This window comes from Aulonocara stuartgranti (assembly GCF_965226115.1).
Source record: "Aulonocara stuartgranti genome assembly, chromosome: 5".
Classification (NCBI taxonomy): Eukaryota; Metazoa; Chordata; class Actinopteri; order Cichliformes; family Cichlidae; genus Aulonocara; species Aulonocara stuartgranti.
In genome coordinates, this window is record NC_138943.1 from 13,147,337 (window position 1) to 13,168,672 (window position 21,336).

Genomic DNA, 21,336 nt, shown 5'->3' on the forward strand with positions numbered 1-21,336 from the left:
CAGTTACTTAGTGTAGATGCAACACTTCTGCAAGAACAGAGACAAAAAGCGTTGGATAATCTGAGCTTAGTCGATCCAATAATAGCATCAGATAATTTTCTAAGCTTTTCGCTATGTAGCTTGAGTTTATTAGCATTATGATACCAAACAAACGGATTGTAAATGTTACTGCTAAAATTCTGAGACATCAGTAGGTGGAGCACATGTTTATCTTCATGCGGTTTCATGAAAAGGGCTCTTTCGCGAGCATTTCAAATTTAAGAAATTCGAGTAAAACTAAATGAAAGCGGTGGCTGTGATATATTTTCTCTTAAGTGTTCACAAATTAAAGCATCAGAAGGGGGAGGTCATGAGGAGGGGAGGTGGGGTGGTTGTGCTGCTAGCTGTAGCCTTAATTTAAATTTATCAGATACGAGAGTGGCAATAAATCTCATCTAGCACTCAAATAAGAACATTTGCCAAATGTTATGGCCTTGACCACTGTCACCCACCCATCTGCTTAACCTCTTCTGTGTTTTCATGATATGTAGATCCTGCTGTGCAGTCCTTGAACCATGATTGGACCCAAGTGCCAATTAGTCTGCTTCCAGGATTCATTCGACCCTGATTGGAAAGGCAACCCATCCAGCTCACCAATCAGCAAACTCACCTTGTTGCTGACATCTAATTTAAGGGAAGCACTGATGTCATTCGGGCAGTGCTGTGATATAATGTGAGCAGCCTGCCTCTGAGTCTCCTGTAGTTCACTGTGTATTCGTCTTTACTGTGCAGATTCTGTTTGGTAGTAATTTGAAGTGAGTTAACACTATGCAGATGTAGTTCAAAGCTGTTTAACTGGTTGTTTTTCTAAAGAGTTTGTTTCATTGAATCATATTACTGCCAATTTATTCAGATTTCAGGACCCTTGTTTTTACTTTTGCAGTTTTGTCTCTTCTTTTTAGTAGCCATTACCATTTTATTGTTCTTCGCTTTACAGTGTTATGTTTCCTTTAGCCGAGCTAAGAAAGGACAAGGACTGAAACTTTTTCTATGAGGACAGAAAAAGTGCATGTTTTCTCAAAAATTATGAATTTTCAGATATCAATTGTTGTCCTCCCTTAAAAAGCTGCTTAAGTGTATACACAAGAGCTGTTTTATTTGCCAGAAAAAGGACATAGTGTAAAATATATTTTGCTGACACATTTAATGTATTTGTCTTCCAAAAATCTCTTTGGAAATATGATAATAACACAGAAAACACAACAAAATACAGCTGTAGTGAAAAAAAATATACAGATGTTGGACTAATTTAGTTTCTAATTCAAATTCAGTTTTATTTATATATATATCGCCAAATCATAACAACAGTCATGTCATTGTGCTTCATTGTGAGGTAGACACCCTACAATAATAAAGGGAAAACACCAAGCATCAGTAAGCAAGCACTTGGCAAAGGTGGAAAGGAAAAACCCCTTTTTAACAGGAAGAAACCTCTGACAAACCCGGCTCATTTGCTGTAACCAGTTAGGGGTAAGGAAGGGAAACAAGGGTATGGGAAATCAAGATTTCCACTCACTAAGATGCTTTAAAATAATAAATCTGTCATTAATTCCTTTTCTTTTTCTACAATATATTGAATTATTTGAGTGAGAGGTTTTATTTAGACCCAGAATGGGTCTAAGCACTGACTGTGGTGTCTGCAACATCTCGCAAAAATGATGTTCAAGCAACAAAAATAAAATCCAAGTTGCTATAACTCATAGCTAGTTTTTGACAGCACGGAAGATGGGCATAATGTCAGAAAACAGAGAGGTGAAGAGTCAGGTCACTGCACAGGAAGAAAGGACTGCCAAAAGAGGAAAAGGAGCGGGAAAAAATTATGACAGGTGAGAGCAGGAGGTGAAGGAGACAGCAGAAAATTAGAGGCAATGATGGCTGAAAAGAGGTGAGGGAAGACAATGAAACATGATGATAAAAGAGAAGAACGAAAGGAAGAAGAGTCCAAAAACAAATTGGACAAAGGGGGAAACTATGAAGTAGGAAAAGTTTTTTTTTTACTTAATATTTCTATTTAACTCATTAAAGGTTCTAGTAATCACAGCAGTTTACCAGGAGCCTGAGCAGGAAGTGGTGATTTTAACCTGTCATGAGAGACAATGGGAGGTGGCTGTCAAAGCTCGTCGGATCAACACATTCAAATTGCCTCTCGGTGGCTTCCTGTCATTACCACACAAAGCACGGCTGTTAACAGGCTGTGGCATTAAGAATGAAATCTCACTCTCATTCATTATGTAACGGTATGTTTGGAGAGGAATCGCAGAGGCTGTCTCGTCTGGCTTTGTCTCCACTTGAAACCCACGTCAACTTGACTTCCTGCTCTCAGGCTGTCACAATGCAGCCTGTCAAGACAGTCAGGCATCATTCAGACCTTCATTTCATTTCTGTACTCATCTTACGTATTTTTTTTTTCTACCTTTCCCTAATTCTTTGGCTTTCTTGTTATTTTTAGTCCTTGCTTGGATCCCTGCATCTCGTCCTAGTGTCTGAGTCCAGCCCCTATTTGGAACTATGTCAGTCTGAAATCTGAAGGGGTATTTAAAAGGAGATCAGTTATTTTAAGCACCCCCAGTGAGTTAGTTGCCAGTGTAAATGGTGTCTGGAAAGCACAAATTCTACAATAGGGTCCAGCATAGAAATAGATTTATTTCATCAATTATCTAGTATCACTGAAAGCAAGAACGCTTCAGAGTGCCAGATGGTTCTAGCTCGCTGTCAGCAAGTAATCCATTCATTTGCAGGCCTGCTACACCAAGAGAATGCTTTTTGCAATAGATATAAGCCGCAATATCTGATAGCTAGTCGCTCATGTTTTATTAGAACCTCATGAGTTGCTGCCTGCTTTAAAGGTCAGCTGCATTCACATCACATTTGCCTAACATACTGCTGAATGAGGAATCGGGCAGCTGTTTAAACTACATTTTATGCTACAATTCGCAGAATGCATGCAAATACAGAGCTGCTCTTGGCCAGATGCACTGATATGACAAAATCTTTTACATTTCTACACAACTAAGTTTCCATTTACACTTGGGATAATTTTAATCACTGGGTGAATTAAATGAAAAGATTTTTTATTTTGGGTGTGATTTTTACAAAGGTTGAACTGTGCAGGTGGATAACTTAGTAGTAGCAGGACACATTTTCAGTGAACCCATTGCTAGCAAATTCAGTATCAACACTATGCATCTGCACACGTAACAAATGCTTGACTTGATCTGAGCTTGTGCTTATGTCACACAGATTGAATATGAGTGCTGTTAGGTCTTTTGGAGTCCATTAAAACACAAAATAACAAACAAAAAATGTTTTTGTTTTTGAATGGATGTTGGTTTCTGTTTGGATCTACACAACCAGACAATACTGCCAGTAACACAACATAAGGAAGCAAGAAGGACACACAAAGGATGCGGAGTAAGAGCTGGTAAATGGCTGAAACAGGAAACCTTTGCCAATAATGCAACACATGCGCACAGTAGGGGGCTCTGTTCTGTGGTGGTTGGCATAGCTATTCGTTATTATAGTAAAGATGGTGGTGTGTGCTTTTTCTTTTATTTTCAATTAGAATTGCATTTGTTTTGTGCTTTGGATGCTGATCGTGATGTGAAAATAAAGAAACCATAATGCTGTGCAGCTGAGTAGTACTAGCGTGAGCTGTAGGAAAAAACTTACCATCCTTTTTAAGCTTTTTTCCCCCTTTTTTATTTAATATTTAAAAAAAATTTTCACTCAGACTGAACTGGTGATCCGAGGTCCCCTTTACTGCCCAAATAATTACTCTTAGGCATTTCATTAATGTCTTTCAAGCAGTAACAATCGTCTCTAAAAGGACCTTGCCATTTCCTTGATTTCCATTTTGCTTTGTGTTCAATCTGAATAAGGCTTCAAAGAAATTCAAACTGTCTTCTACAAAGCAGTGAGCGACATTCGGCACAGAGAATTTGCCAACATTAGATCTTCGTCTCCTCGCAGCTCTTTCATTCCCATTGGTGTGAAAAGAGACGAGCTGCTGGTTCGTTAAAGAGGATGTCATATTGCATTATAATCTCCGGGTAAGAAATTCATCAAACCTTCCCCTGCCATGTGGCGCTGCTGACGTGCTTTTGTACCCCGTGGAGAAAAACACTGTGTTAAAGCAACAACTCGATCTCTGTTCCCGCATCAGACTAAAACACACCTAAGAACACACTCCCTGCTGCCATATTGCTCAGTATAACAAATGAACACCTGCAGCCTTTTCCTCCCTCCCTCCAGCCCCTCCTCCTTGCCCTCCCTATAGAATAGACCTCCTTTCCTGGCAGTCCATTTTTTTTACTCTTGACTTTTCTGGGTCGTCTCTCTAGCTTAGAAGCACACCAGAGACCTCTCTGCTTTTTCTGTTCTTCTCCTCAGTTCTTCCGCTACTAATTCATATCTTTGGCATCTTTCTTTCAGTTATTTTCATAAAGAACACTACTGCACAGACTTTGCCTTATTTTGACTTGGAAATATTTTGCTCTTTTCCTTAATCTCTCCACTGCCTTCTCTTCATACACTTGGCCTCTGTGTGACTTCACAGCAGAACAGAAGAGGAAAACGAGTTGTTATTCAATGAAGGGGAGCAGGGGAAGGAGGAAAAGAAAAAAACAAGAGATGCAAGAAGGAAGAGAGCATGAAAGATTTAACTTCTTTTTAAAGCAAGAAGGGAAAAGGAGACCTATTGTGCTATTGTACTTTTTTTCAGTCTTACCTTCTTCGTCCCTCCTCATGCTCTTCTTTTCACCTTTACCACTTTTGTCCTATTCCTCCGTATCTATCGCCAGCTGATGTTTGACTGATATCCTCTTTCTTCATGTCATTTTTCCATCCTGCTTCTTTTCTTTACTCGCTCCACTTATGCTCATCATACATAAGTCCCAACTCCCTTCCTCTCAATTTCCCTTCATGTCATTCTGCTCACTCTCTCTCTCCTGATTTGCAGAAGGCTAATGTCCCAGATCCTCCTTTTAGAAGTGACATCTCGTCTAGCTGCTTTATGAAGCCATAATACCTGATGCACATTCGTACTTCACACACACACACATTTAACACTTTCATTTCTAACTAAAAGGTAGTTCTTTTAATGTTTCTATAGGAAATCTGGATTCTGCAGTTTAAATAAATAGATACTAACACGTGTCCTCGCAGAGGAGCAGTCCAAGTGTAAACCTGTACATAATCCTGCTGTTGATCTTCAGATTTCATCCTAAATTAGCTAAGTAAGGGATAAAATCACCACTTTGGAAGATTTTCCTAATTTCCTTCTCCTTATGAGAACATTTTGTTCCCACAAGCAAAGAATTACTGCAGCACACACACTCACACAATGAAATATAAAGTCAATTAATCTCCCAGTACAGCAGCACCAGGAGCGCCTGTTCTGTTTCTATTAGAGTTTTTTTTTTCTCTATCTGATTAATGGCAGGATTAGAGTGAACGAGAACAAGTCTGAGAGGAAAAAAAGTGTTCTCCCTAAAACACTTAAACATTATTGTTTTCATTTTCATTTTACATTCAAAGAAAAAGAGAACTTGTCTCTGCTGGTTGTATTTTTTGTACACAGCATTTTTTTTTTTTAAATCAGATAGACAAAAAAAATCTAGTTTTGGACTCTGGAAAATAAAACTGGACCGCATTCATATAGTATTGTCCTAGCCTTATTTACTACTTAAAGTACTTGCAGCTGTTAATTGGACAAGCAGGGCTAGTACAATGAAATTTGCAGGATCAATCAGGGGCTGAACAACACAACAGTGTAGAGAACACAATAACATGCAATTTCAAATAAGATAAAATGGCTCAACTTGGGGAATGGCAAAATACAATACAGTATCACACAATGTATTATAGAATAAGAAAAACATGCAATAGCACCAGACTAGTGACCTCATAGGTCGTCTATATAAAGTAGATCACTCAGAAACACCAGCCACAGCTATGGATATTTAGATGATGTTTACTTTATACAGATGATTTCTAAAAATCCACAAATGTAATTTAAATAATTTACTGACAATAAGACTAATATTTTTTACTTACAATTTAAGGACCTTACATTGATTTTTTTTACTGATTGTGTTTCTCTGTATCTTTCACACATTACCAGTGTGCGTCTCTGGGTTTTGGACCCTGTCCCGTGCTGATGGATAGGATGTTGTGTTATATGAGATCATATTTGCAACTGACACAAATTAAAGCTTGTTGGAAAATAAATAAATAAATAAGCTCAGACACATCACTCATCCAATAAAGTAAAGATATGAGGCTTTCCATTTCAATTCAACCATCTCACAAGTTCTTTAGGCTCAATTGTTCAGCTTTTTGCATGAAGCATTTTTCATGGAATAATATCGAGTGCTGCTATGAATGCCTTTACTTTTACTTTCCAGTGATGATACTTATCCCACTTATGGTAGACACTCAGGTGCAGTTTTGTAGGAAGATTTGACAAAAACATATCATAGAAGAGGCACAACAATTAGTTTCTGCATCCACTGAAGGGGGAATCAGCTCAGAATAAAATGCAGCAACGCATACTGAGAAGCTTTCATTAATTACATCGCTAAATTGGAGCATTTCTCATTATGTTATCACTCTCGTCACTTTCCTTTAAAAAGCACAGCTGAGTGCAACAAGAGGACATTCGGCAGCAAAGTGTGTAAAGTCAGAACCAGAAGGAGAAAATAAGAAAGTGGCATTTGCGCTTTACGGCATAAAGTTACTTCTGGAATAAACTCCATTACTGTGAGATTCACTGTTCCCTGGGACGTTGGTTCAAACAGATGATAGGGGAAAAAATGCATGCACTGATGACTGGCTTTCATATTTTACATTAACGTAATCCTGGAGAATCAACTCAGCTGTCAGTCTGTCACCTAAATGGTGAAACCTGACACCTGAATTGCTAATAACACATGCATGGCCTACATAAGGCTGTGTGTCATCAGCTGGGGCATGTACTGTAAGCATGAATTCATTTATTGTTGTTTATTTTTTAACTATCAGGGAGTACATAAACTCTATTTACATGAATCACAGCTCATTTCCCACTTATTTGGTCAATTAAAAGGCTTACAATTAAGGATCAGTCGTCCTTTTTTTTTACCAACCTACAACTGTTCTGCTTTTCCCAATTATGTGGTGGCTGTTTCATTTTAACGGGGACCTATTATTATGGAGTTGAAAATAATCCTTATTTATCTTATACTGGGTTGTAGTGTGGCCCCTGAGTTGGTTTGCCAGTCTGGAGGTGCTTTAGCTCATTTCCTGTTAAGACCACTTTCTTTTAAAGCTGTTTTTTCTCCTGAGTGAGCAGAAAAAACTGTCTCAAACAGAACATTTAGAAAAGTGTGAATCCAGGGATTACTTGTACATACCCTGAGCTCAGTACTTAAACCTTCCCCATGTTTACACCACCATTTTATCAGTATATTGTATATGTCCGTCTTCTATTTGTTCAGCTACTCCTTTTAGGGGTTTGCACACCTTCCATTTCTCTCAGAATCCTCCTCTGTCACACCAACCCTCCAAATGTCCTTCTCAGTGGTTGTCCTATTCTCCTGCCTGGCAGCTCCATATTCAACATCCTTTGTGCAACATATCCACTATTTCTCCTCTGCACAGGTCCAAGTCAACGTGCCCTAGACTCGCCCCTCTAAAATATGCTCATTTCTAATCCTGTCCATTCTTATCAGTCACAAGAAAAATCTCCAGCTGTGCCTCCTGTCTTCCTGTTAGTGCCACCGTCTCCAAACTGTAAGTCATAGCAGGTCTCACTACCATCTTGTAAATTTCCCGGTTATTCCTGCTGCGATCCTTCTGGAACAAATCACTCCTGATACTCATCTCTACCCTCGTCACCCTGTCTACACTCTCTTTTTCACCTCTCTTGTGCACTGTCTACTGCTTTAGGTGGTGAACTCCAGGTACTTAAACGCAGTCACCCTTACTACCTGTTTTCCTTTCAGTTTCACTGCTACATCTGTCTCCCTCTCACTCATACACATATTCTGTCTTGCATTAGTCACCTTTACTCCTCTTCTCTTGAGTGCATACCTCCACTTTTCCAGGCTCTCTTTCACCTTCTCCCTACTCTCACTGCAGATCACACTGTGATCCTAGTCCACAGAAACTCCTGCTTGACCTCATTTATCAACCTGTCCATCAACACTGCAAACACGAAGATGCTCAGAGCCAGTCCCAAATGTAATCCCACCCCTCCCTCCTCTGACCCATCTGTCACTCCTACTACACACACCTCACCACTGTCGCACTGTCCTCATGACCTGCTACAGCCTCACATACTTATCTGTAATTCCTGACTTCCTCATAAAATGCCACTCTTCCTCTCTCTTATGCTTTTTGTAGATCCACAAAGACACAGTGTAGCTCCATCTGACCTTCTGCATATTTCCCTATCAGCATTCTCAAAGCAAACATCATCATCGCTGCTCCTTCCTGGCATGAAGCCATGCTGCTGCCCACTGATTGTCACCTTAATCATGTGATGTAATTTTGAGGTTTCCATATTGTGTCACCTCTATTTGACAGTAAAAGGTAAATATTATATCTGTCATATGTAATACTTATTCAGAGCTCAATCTAATCCCAATATAATAAATTACATTTTTAATATTACACACAGGATAAACATTACTGACCAAATACAGAGTGCAAATATACTCCAAAACAAGGCAGCGGTGTGCTGTCAGTGACCAAGCTAAGCAAACAAACAAGCAGGACACAGGTCAATTTGCAGAAGTGTTAAGAAATACTTCCATGAATAAAATGGATGTGTTTTAGCTATAAAACACACTCAAGCCAAGCAATTTCTTCTCCTCATCTGACCGTCAAAACAAGTAGTTGTGATGGGTTCTAAAATCCTACAATTGCTTTTAGCAGTTCTTTTAAAGTAAATTTAAATCCAGCACATCAGTGAGATGTACCCTTGCAGATAGGGCTACTGTCTTGCCTTGCTTCTACTTTTTCACCTGTTCTTTCTTATTGTTGTTAGAACAGTACTCTCCTTCCTGTGCTGTCAGAGAAGCATATTTGAATTGAGCTGAAATGAAGCGAGAGAGAGAGGACAAATGAAACAAAGAGAGCAAGGGAAGGGGAAAAAGGAAGGGGAAGGGAAACAAGAAGTCAAGCGATTAAAAGGCAATTTAAGGTGGAAAGACAGAGCTAACCTGCAAACAGGATTTCAAAACTGCAGAGTGAAAATGGCTCAGGGAGGGAGTGAAGGCTTGAGAGAGCATGTGAGAGAGACAATGAGACAGAAAACGGGAGAGAGAGAATTAACCTGCAATCAGGCCTCTATTTAGCTGCAGTCAGCCACAATCAGCAGCCATATTAGCATTTAATTAGATGGAGAGCCACAAACCACGGCCTGTCGCTTCGCTCTGATTACCTCACACACTGCTTTCATGTTCCTATGTGTGCGCGCTTGTATCTTGAGGCTTACCTGCGTATTTGCTCATACAGCATACCTACGATCACAAATGCCTGTACATATAAATTTGTTTGTCTAGACATGGGAATACGTCTATTTGTCAATGCATGAGTGCTCATAGAAGAGCGTGCTTGTGCTGGTAAGAGACTGAGCTTTCCCGTGCAGTGCTTACACCATGAAATGACTGCTTGAGTATTAGTTTTGATTCATCCTGAATACCATTCTACATGTACAATGAGATTGTGGGTGCTCCACACCAACTGTGCCTGAATAAAATATAAAAAGTAGACAGCAGGAATAAATAACAAACAGGAGAAAGATAAACAATCAAGAGGAATATATACAAAAAAATAGGAGAAAGACAGACATTAGAGAACAAAAAATAGTTGCAAAGTTCTTAAAAGTAGTGCAAAGAAAAGTCTGAATAGAGTCCCTATGTCAGAGGCCTGAGTCATGGGGTTACTCATACCATGGCTCAGATTGGTGAGGTGGGTGGGATGTGGGGGGATAGTGTTTGTTAACAATCTGAATGCCCCAGGGGAAGAACCTGTTTGTGATCCTGGAGGTGTGGGACCTGATTGACCAGAGGGCAGCTGGTCAAACGGGTGGTGGGCGGGGTGTAAGGGTTCACCTGTGATTTTGGCACTGGTTTTCCTGACACACGAGGATTTGGCTATGGCCTCATGAGGTAGCAGAGGGCAGCCAATTATTTTTTTTGGGTGGTGTTAGTTACCCTCTGCGTAGCCTTCCTGTTCTCAGTTGTGGCCCCTGCATACCAAACACCCAGGCAGCAGGAGAGCACGCTCTCCACTGAGGAGGGGAAGAAGGCCAGCAGCAGCTTCCGGTCCAGGTTATTCTTCCTCAGCACACGGAGGAAGTACAGCCACTGCTGGTCCTTCTCCAGGGTGTTGGTGTTGTGGGTCCAGGTGAAGTCAACAGAGATAACCACACTAATGTGTGTGTGTCTGTGTGCTCTTGAGCAGGCGCAGGTGTACACAATATTTCTAAAAACAGTCCTCTAAGCGCTGGTTTGGTTAGACACAGCTGCTGCATGTGTTGGTTTGAAAACTGCTATGATTTACTATGTAAATAATTATAACAGGTGGTCTCAGCCAATAATGGCTCATGTTCCAACTATTCCAATACTTCTAACTGTCTTTAAAATAAGAAAAATGCAGACTGCTGCCGTTTGGGCCTTTTATCTCTCCTGTATGATTTAGAAATGTCTGTGACACAAGAGCAGCATTTACACTTTTAAATTCACAGTTAAAATGTCCTTAAGGATGAACATTTTATACACATCTCTGTATATGGGCCAGCCTGTTATTTGATCTCACAGCTTTTAGATCTATGGCTATCTCTGCAATGTGTAGGTTTCCGCAAAAACAATAAAAAGCACTTCTGCATGTGTGTGGACAACATTAATAAGAGTTTGTCATAAAATGTAACTCTAAAAGTTATTGGTTTTAGAGTTACATTTTAACAAATAGACCAAGTCTTCAAAACAGAGTAACACATAAATAATTTAAGACTTGTTTTAATTTTGATCTTCTGTGTTTTAAGAATGATATGCACCAAACTTGTGTAGATTTTCAAAATCATTTGGCAATATATACTGTATGAACATATGGGATACATTTTAACATGACTTTTCTTAATAGTGTGGTAAAAACATGCATTATAACCAAACAAAGGTAATTTCATAAAGGTAATCAAGTCAATCAAACAGCCACAACAAGTGGATTGTAAGGAAGGTGTTTGTGTGTTTTTCACTGTTGTTTTCATGTTAACTGTGTGGAATTTGTTTTTTTTTTCAATTACAATGAAAAGTTTCTTATAAATTTTTTTATACATGAACATTGTGTTCCCCATTTACATTCTTTATACCAAAAATAAAAACCCTGGTGAAGCCAATTTACCAGGATTTTTTATATATATATATATCTCTTTAGATGGATTAAAAGCACTTTTGCCCTTTATGTCAATTCGTTTCCACATATGTTGTTAACCTTGATACGATGCGTGGTTTCCTTTGGAAAGACAGTCATAACACAGTTTATCCACCACAGCTCATTGTCCTCCAATGTTACTTAACAAACAAACAACAGGAAACAGAAAAAAATGCATACTCTGCCAAATAATCCAGTATGAATTGGGCTCTAGAAAAGATACTAGTAATGCAGTTTTCTAGGCAGGATTAATACGACAGTGAATCAGAGGTTACGTAGTTTGCAATAATACCAGTTCAGGAGCAAAATACATTACATCATCTAATGCATCCAGTTTGAGGAATTACTTTATCCTACCAGCAATCTCATCAATGAAAGTGGATATAAGTGTGCATAGGCTTTGCTGTCTCTCTCCCTCTGCATAGTTGCAATGACAATCTGAACAATGAGAACCTGACAATGAAACCACAGAGGCATGAACGTACAGTATATGTGGTATACAGCGCAGAGACAAACATATGCAACACATGATATACCACAGCGCCACGCTCAGTCATAGACACACATACAGAGATGTAATGTCGATATCACTGGTAAAGATTTTCACTTCTTTTTATGCACTTAACATATCTGCTCTTCAAAGTGTTAGAATAGTAGAAAATGCACATTATCTACCCACAGTTCTGCTAAAAGTCCAACACAGTAATACCAGCTTACTCTCATACCTGACAGAATGCTTAAACTGACAATGACAACCAAAGCCACAAGAGTCTCTGCAGACATGACATATCCATATTTATAACTTTAGCGCCTCTAGTGGGGCAGATATAGACAGACAGTCTCAGAGCATGATTGCTTTTATTTTTAGTTGTTGTTCACTTTGTTTCAGTAAAATATTGATAGATAATAGTTCCTATTAAAGTAATATATTACTGTCTTTGTGGTTGTAGTGCTAGGCACTGCTCTCTTATGTGGTATTTTTAAATGACCTCCATCCACTATAAAAAAATGACTGATAAAATATTGAATATTAAAAATTGAAAAAAAAAAGGAAAAAACTACCTATTAGGTTTTAGATCAATGAACCCATGCTGAAAGGAGATTGTCCTTCAAGTTCTGGCAGGTTTTACATAACTCACTGCCTAACAGACACAAATAATGTATCTTGGAGGCCTGTGTTTTATGAATTAATCCATCAGTCATGTTGATGTCCTTTGCAGGTTTGCGCATATGTGTGTGTGTTTCATTACCACTTACCTCCATCATCCTCATCAAAGGAGTTCATGCAGGGGAAGTAGATAGCGAGGGCCTCAAAGGACGCTGACAGGCTGATGCGGCTCTGCGACCTCTCCATGTAGAGGCCCGTCGTCGGGCCCGGGTCGGCCGGCTTGGCCAAGCGCGGCTGGGCATTTTTCACGCGGAGTACGGCTCGCGGCGTCTTGGATGGTTGTCAGCTGCCCCCCACGGCAGATCCACTTCACTCCAAAAAGAACAGTCAAATGAGAGCCCCAAGGCACTCACACCGACTTGAATCGGTGCAGAAAGTTACTTGCACTGACTGGTGGCACAAGTTGACATGAAATAAAGTTTTTGCTGTTCGTCTTTCTCTGTATGTGAAATTAATGTCCTCTGGTGCAAAAACATGATAGAAATCTGAAATGTGGAAAGATATACGTCAAGGTTGCTCACTTTTGATCAGGTAAATAGTTTCAAAGAATAATTATGGATCTATCTGTGACCGTGTGCTCCAGGGTTAGGTCTCTCTTTTCCTGTCATCTCTCCTCTAGTTATTGGCTTCTGGTTTGTTGATCCTCATGTGCATTGTCCTTTTCATGTCTCTCATGTCGTCAGAAGTCAAAATGAGAGTCAGGTGGAACTACTGACGGCACCCGATCTCACCTGCACCGTTAAAACGAGATCTTGCTCTTTGATTCACAGCAAAACTCCCTAAACTCTGCACTCTGCATGCCAGTCTAACATCCTCCTGTTTGTGCATTCAAAGCTCGAATTTCTTCCTTAGATCCCAGTGTAGAAAGGAAGATGTGGATGTGAGGAGACACTGATGGTGGAGGTGGTGCTGACGCCCAGCAACGTGTTGCTTTACGACTGAATCAAAGCTTTTGGTTCCTGTCGCTCAGCACTGTTAATTCCTTCCTCTTTGTACAGAGCAAAAGCATTTCTTTCAGACAGAGAAACTGACCACGAGATGCCAGGAGCTGTTCCCAGTCTGCTTCATTTCCAAGCCCAGAACATCAGTTGTAGCAGCAATTGCAAGTGAGGGCAATCTGTTGCTTCTGCTCTGCTTTCAACTGTATTACAATTGATGTTCTGCCGTAAATGTTCTTAATTGTTTTCTGTCAGCAGTTGTCGACTTCGTCCTCCTCCGTCAGTCCTGTGCCGCTCTGATGCCGTGCCGATGCTCCACTGACTGTCTGCTCCAGAGACGGGAGAGGACAGAGAGAGAGAGTAAAAGAGATGTGTGAGCGAAAGAGAGAGAGAGACTGCACTGTTAAACAGCTTGTGTCTGACTGGACTCATTCACTGGCAAGCTGCATGGAGAGGGAGATGGAGCGGGGGGAATTGGAGGGGGAGGGAGGATGGATGAGAGGGGAAAGCAGAAACGGGGGGGAGAGACAGAGAGCAAGAAGGCAGGAAAAAGGCGGTGGGAGAGGGGACAGAGTGCAGACTGTTGCCTGCAGCCCAACCAATCAAAATGTGGATGAGGGAATATGGGTGTGGCTTGGGGATTGTCGAGGAGATGTAGGGCAGTACAAGTGCACATCGTCTCTCACTCGTTCTCCTTATGTTTCAGTAACCATTAACCTTTTTTTTTGAGAAAATATCACAAATGCATAAAAGAAGCCAGCAGTCACTTTTACAATGGTAAAAAAAATACATCTTTCTTTAATTTCCATACTGAAAGATGAAGCTGAGGTATGATATTATTTAGGATCTCAACCCTCCTAAAGTAATCCACAAAAACACAACTTCAAAATGGGTCAGTGGTTGTACTTTTATTTTCCCTTAGTGTTTTCATATCCGGAGAAACCCTTAGGCATTTCTATCTAACCAGCTGGACACACTAATAAGATTTAATTAAGCTTAATATGGATGTTGCTTTCAATCTATTGATCAAAAACATAATTTAGAAAAAAAATTATAAATATAATGTTTAATGTGCACTGTGGTCAAAAAAAATAAGATGCAACTATGAAAACTGCTGTTTATGGTATTTCTTGGAAATTAATTTGATGTTAAAGAAGTTGTAAACTGTTGCACATAAAATAGTCACAAAAACGCAAATGACTGCCCTGCTTTTTATTTACACTCAGCACAACTGAGTAAGAGTAAGAGTTTTTTTGATATTGTGTAACCAAGTAGGCTATATTATCTAAACCTAGCCATGCAGTTTTCATTAGTTACTGTGACTAACTTGTCATGAAGAAGTTGACTATGCAACACTTTAAACCTCTGGGGATCACTTTCAATCACACGACAATTGCATAGGTCAACTATTGGGAGGCAACCTGTCTCCAAAAAAAAATCGCGATTCAGGACTCACAGCAATCACTCTCACCCAAGGTTTGGCTATAATTGCTAATGCTAATAATTGCTGATTTATAAACACAGACAGATTCCCAGATTTGCATCAGAAGGCAACAGCTTGCAGTCTTCACTGATTTATCAGTTATTAGCTTATTATCACAAATGGATTGCAGGATTGAATTGATGAGCAACTTGACTCCATTCGATCACAAACAGGCCACACTGAGAGGAAACTGATTCCATCTTATAGCCGTTTTACTGCATCTCGAGACACCAAAGTTGTTTTGAACACAACAACTTACTATGTCTTATTTCAAAGACAATGCCAATGAGCTGCACTGCAATAGTCACAAAAATGTGGTCATAGTGCAGTCTCAGTCTCTAACCACTGTTTTGCCCGAGTGTGACTGTACCATATATGCCGGACCCTAAACATATAATTTTTTATAACCTCAACTGAACCACATAGTTTTATTACCGAAACCTAATCAAACAGGTTGGGTTTTGTTTTGGGGTTTTTTGATACAGGTGCCCAAACCTAAACGTGTAGCAGTGGCGTTTTCATAAAGTAAGCCAGACAGATCATAGAACAGATGGGTATTCTGTATTTTGACAGTTTCCTGGATGTTGATGAACTCTGTCTGGATATCTTCACCATTCTGCAATGCTTCCTGGCTCGAGAATTGTTGAAAATGACTATAGTGATAATAAAAACAATATATTTACCGTTTCATGACAAGGACTCAAAAGAAAGGAACTGTTTAAGAGCTGTAAAAGAAGCAAAACCACACTAAACACCTCAGTACTGTGTATTAATAGCCTCCTTTGGGCGACTGTTATTATTTTGCAGAAAAATGTTTCCTGTCACTATTATGTGGATCAGTATGACTGCTGCAGATTGTAAAAGCTAAGCTAACTTTAAAAACATTAGAATCATATTCTGTAATATTTGTTTGTATGACAGGTTTGTAGTTTTTCCCAGAAGGACTTCGTACAGCTAAAAAACAAAAAAGAAAATAATAACAACAACAAAAAAAACCTATTCCGAAATACATGAAGGTCCACACACAGCACAGCATGTTCTATGTGCTTTGGACAAATTTAAAAGGGAACTTTGCACAAACTAAATGTATGGAGAAACTACAAGAATGTATCATGCAATGGCAAAAGTATGCAACTATGTACTTTCTGGGCATATACATACTTTTTTTTAAATTTCAGAATGGGTTATTGTTTCTATGCTTCTAATAGGCTAATGTTAATATAAGATTGGAGTAATATCTCTGCAAGTTGGTCTTGACAGTGCTTAATTAAATTCTATTTCCCTTCTTGCATTTTCATGTGTATACGACTGGAAAATCCCAGTTCCAAAAAACACATGCACACCTGTGTATGTGTGATGTGCTATTTTTTATTTTGAAATTACAACTGTTAACAGTTAACTGAGTTATCTATAGGGACTGAAAATAATTATCAAAATTTAATGCTGTTTTTTACATTTTTTCTGTAGAGATCTCTAGACAGTGCTTTCACAAGCTTCCTTATTGTGGCTATCCTGTTAGCATAGATTTCATTGCTGTTGTCCTCCACATTTTATTTATTACATTAGTTTGCCAATATGTCAATAAGACATGCAATCTGTCCAGCTGAAGTCACCTGAAGAATCAATTGCACTGACAATAAATGTTTAATGTGAACAATTTAAATATTGTTTTTTTTCTCCACATGTAAATTAAAATTGGACAGGCTACAATTGACAGACATGTCTAAAACACTAATGAAATGAGCCCTTTCGGAGCTTGTAGAGTTTTTAAACGAATCCATTCAAAGGAGACAGGGACAAAAACCAATCTAAAGATATTGGATACTAAAGTGCAACCTATGGGAGGGAAAAATACATTGCACTTAATGATGCTACAAATAAAGAGTTTATTGTGGAAAAACAGCAACAAGAATGTTTTTCACGTAGCATGAAGTAAAAAGACAGCATGAAGCTCCAATATAAAGGTGAGCATTCACATCTGCCAGGCGAAAATTGAAATGGACAGGTCAGTCGATATCAACCAGATCCAAACCCCTTGTATGGGCTTTCTTTTTTTAAATCTTTTTTTTTATTTTTGTTCCTCTCGCTGTGTTTTCTTCCTGCTTTTGTCCTTGTTTTATTCCTCCTTCTTTTTCATCTGTCCCTTCACTCTGCCCGTCTTTGTCTCCATACTGTGCACCTTTTCCCTCTTCCTGTGCAGCAGAAAGACAAAGGAAGGAGGCAATAGGATGTGAAATCCATGTTGCTTCACAGAGCTCCATTCATCTCTGTGCTCCTATAGTTAAAAGCCATAGGGGACACACACCCATAATGAAAACAAACAACACACTGCAGTGACTGAGTCACACAAGTACACAACTCCACAAAGGCAAAATGTGGTGAGTCATCTTTTTTATGTGTAGAAACATAAAAAACTGAAACGATACACAGATGTGCACACAAACACGAATACAGTACATACACACATGCAGCCAGTGGCTGGCAGAAATGATCAAGTTGTTTATGCAAAAGACACCAGAGTTCATTCCACAATGTCAGTCAGACAAATGACTGGTCAGAGAACAAGGGTCACTAATTTATTACACCACATTCATGAAAATGTCAGAAGTGGCAACTCTGATCCGAACAGCTCCTGTAAACACACTGATTAAAGGAAAAACACCTACTTTCTGGAGAGTAAACTATTTGCTAAAAGTGAATTTCATGCAGTCGGTAAATCTTGGCCGAGTAGATAAACAAACATTACAGTGTCCCAAGTCAACTTATATGTTTTTAGTAAATGTTTGTAGGTCTTTCCAAATAAGGATGATGATTCTTCGCTCATTTTTTTGTACTTTAATCAAATTATATTCTTTGATATATACTTTGATATACTCTTCTTATTCTTCATTGACCTTATTCTTTTGCCAGTGTTTTCTCTAAACATCTATTTCTCAATTTATGATTTCAATAGCAAATAGGCATGCTTCATTTTTCGTATTTATGATCCATCTTTATATCTTTTCAATTCATTCATTCTGTATGGCAAACCTTGGTAAATTACATTTCTGTGATTCATTTAAATACCATCCTCCCTTTTTTTTTTTCAGGGAAATTCCTGCAAATACAAATGTAACAAGGCCAGCTCCAAAAAAATAAAACATCTGCCCACACTTTTTAGCCTTTTCACAGAGCTGAAAGTGTGCCTCTTTATTAAATCCTGACCATTGTTTTTATAAGTCAACAAACAAACAAACGGTTTTGCACTGGTGCAGGCTGTGGAGGCTGGCCTGGAGTAGGGAAAGAATAGATTTGACTGAAGTCCTGAAACTGTCATGTGGCTATCTGAAGATAGTATGTTGTATTACTTAATTGGATATCATAAAGCATAAACAATCTGTCATGGTCCAGGTGAGTTGGCTGTAGTTCACGCCTTTGGGCGGAGCATTGTCATTGCATCTGCTTGCTCACCTGGCAGTGATCAAGAGCTGTCAACAGACAGTATTTAGGACCAGCGTCCTCATCCAATACCTAATCTCTGTTAGTAACAGGTCTCTCTTTGCGCCTTACTTTTCATCCCTACAATTACTTACCTCTTCTTCCTTGTGCCCTCAGTAGTTCCTGGATTCCATCATGCCCACCACCAACAGCTTGCACCTCTAACTGGACGCTGGCCACCTCTGCTTCCGGTTCTCTGGATCTCACGTCACCTGCCTGCCTTCACTGCTCTGGATCACTGGACACTCACCCGGCCAACAGTATTTTCCCCCCGAAGCTCCCCTCCACTCCGCCTGCCAAGTAAGAGATCAGTTTGAGAATTGCCACTACCTCGTTAGCCTTCTCCCTGCCATGCCTTTAATAATATCTCCTCTCCCTCTGTTCACAGTGCCGCCCGTTCGAGACCTCCATTCTTAAGTAGATTCCCCTTGAGCCTTAGTTGAGCCCTCCATGTCGAGGCACCTTTCCTTGTATCATTGTTTCCTTGTATCATTGAGAACTGCACCCGGCCACCTGTGACTGAATCTGCTCATGAGTCTGCGTCCACACTCTGGTCTCCGGGCCCCAGTGTGACACAATCTACTGATTCTGAGGGGATCCAGTGGGAGGCACTCTTTGATTTTTAGCTGCTGATGTCATAATACTGTTGGTCAGTTTGTGTGAACTTATTTTCACATTAGGAAAAGCTGGCATGTGCAGTTTTGCATTGTAACTCTCTCCAAATTCAACTTGTTTATTTTAACTTAAATTTAACTTTGTTTATTTAGCCAAGACATGCCAGAAAAATAGAGAGTCAAATTACTGTGGTAAGTGATCATAAACAACCTCACCAACCCTGTATTAAACTTTTTTTTTCACTGCATTTTTTCAGGTCTTTATTCATGTTTTCATTCTCATCAGTCACTTCTCACTTTATAAAGGCCTCTTTACTGTAAGATGTCTCTGTCCTTGTGTGCTCTGCTGAGTGTATTGTGTCCAGTGAAGTGCACTGGTATCATGTTGACAAGCACTCGGCAGCTCGCTGTGAGCATGCTGTCCAAGCACGCCTTATCACAGGAGCATTGACCTTTTACTACGAGTACCTGCCTCAGCGTCTGTGCCCGCCTTTTTCATGTCAGTGCCTGTCTCTCTGCCTCCCTGCCTTTTCCCTCCATCTGCTCCTCTGTCAGACCCTCTGCCTTCCTTTCTGCATTTCTATTTGTTTGCAGCTATCATCAGCTGTGTTTACTTGTATCACTTTGAGTTAAGATGTATATACATGCAAATAGCTTTACTATTCTTAGTATTATTATGTTTTTTTTAAATATCACTATCTTGTCTAAAACAGATTATCAAATTATCTGAGAAGACCAAGTTAAAGAAACATTTATAAAAAGAATGACTCAATTTGATTTCAGCTGCACTTTGCTATAATGAAATAATCAAAGATCAGGCTACATCCAGACATATTTTATTCTGGGGGATTTTTGGCTTTTCTATGAGTTTTTGCCTTCCGTCCACACACAAACAGCATTTTGGATCACTGAAAACTGAGTTTTAAAATTTAACTTCTGCCAGGGTGAAGATTTAACTGCATTTAGTCTCACAACATCAAAGGTATGGGCAGTTATGGTACATGAACTGATTCATATACAGAGCATTTCTAGCCTGTTTCAGTACTCAGGGTGGTTTAAGGCGTCATCTCTATCTGTTGCTTTGGCATGCTCTTGTGAACGAGATCATCCATCCATCCATCCATTTTCCTCCGCTTTGTCCGGAGCCGGGTCGCGGGGGCAGCAGCCTAAGCAAAGAGGCCCAGACCTCCCTCTCCCCAGCCACCTCCTCCAGCTTATCCGGGGGAATACCAAGGCGTTCCCAGGCCAGCCGAGAGATATAATCTCTCCAGCGTGTCCTGGGTCTGCCCCGGGGCCTCCTCCCGGTGGGACATGCCTGGAACACCTCACCCAGGAGGCGCCCAGGGGGCATCCTTGTCAGATGCCCGAACCACCTCAGCTGGCTCCTTTCGATGTGGAGCAGCAGCTGCTCTACTCTGAGCCCCTCCCGGATGGCCGAACTTCTCACCCTATCTCTAAGGGAGAGGCCAGCCACCCTTCGGAGGAAGCTCATTTCTGCCGCTTGTATCCGCGATCTCGTTCTTTCGGTCACTACCCACAGCTCATGGCCATAGGTGAGGGTAGGGACGTAGATCGACCGGTAAATTGAGAGCTTCGCTTTTACACTCAGCTCCCTCTTCACCACGACGGACCGGTGCAGCGTCCGCATTACTGCAGCTGCAGCCCCAATCCATCTGTCGATCTCCGGCTCCCTTCTCCCATCACTCGCGAACAAGACCCCGAGATACTTGAACTCCTCCACTTGGGGCAGGAACTCATCCCCGACCCGGAGTGGGCACTCCACCCTTTTTTCCGGCTGAGAACCATGTCCTCAGATTTGGAGGTGCTGATCCTCATTCCCGCTGCTTCACACTCGGCTGCGAACCGTTCCAGTGCGAGCTGGAGGCCCTCACCCGATGAAGCCAACAGAACCACATCATCTGCAAAAATCAGAGATGAGATTCTGAGGCCACCAAAGCAAAAGCCCTCCGCCACTTGGCTGCGCCTAGAAATCCTGTCCATAAAAATTATGAACAGAACCGGAGACAAAGGGCAGCCCTGGCGGAGCCCATCACCCACCGGGAACGAGTCCGACTTATTGCCGGCAATGCGAACCAAGCTCTTGCAACGGTTGTATAGGGATCGAATGGCCCGTAGCAATGGGCCAGACACCCCATATTCCCGCAACACCTCCCACAGGACACCCCGAGGGACACGGTCGAA

At 40.5% G+C, this 21,336-nt stretch overlaps 1 protein-coding gene across 1 annotated transcript in view; it reads right to left on the bottom strand.

Annotated features, from left to right (window-relative positions):
• Positions 1-21,336, bottom strand: part of rims4 (regulating synaptic membrane exocytosis 4) — a 58,696-nt gene that overhangs the window by 36,734 nt on the left and 626 nt on the right. The window contains exons 2-3 of the mRNA XM_082534225.1: positions 18,616-18,813; positions 12,712-13,886 (exon numbers count right to left, since the gene is read on the bottom strand). Of these exons, the coding sequence (XP_082390351.1) occupies positions 12,712-12,808 (97 nt within the window). The 5' untranslated portion in view covers positions 12,809-13,886; positions 18,616-18,813. The remainder of the gene's footprint in view (positions 1-12,711; positions 13,887-18,615; positions 18,814-21,336) is intronic.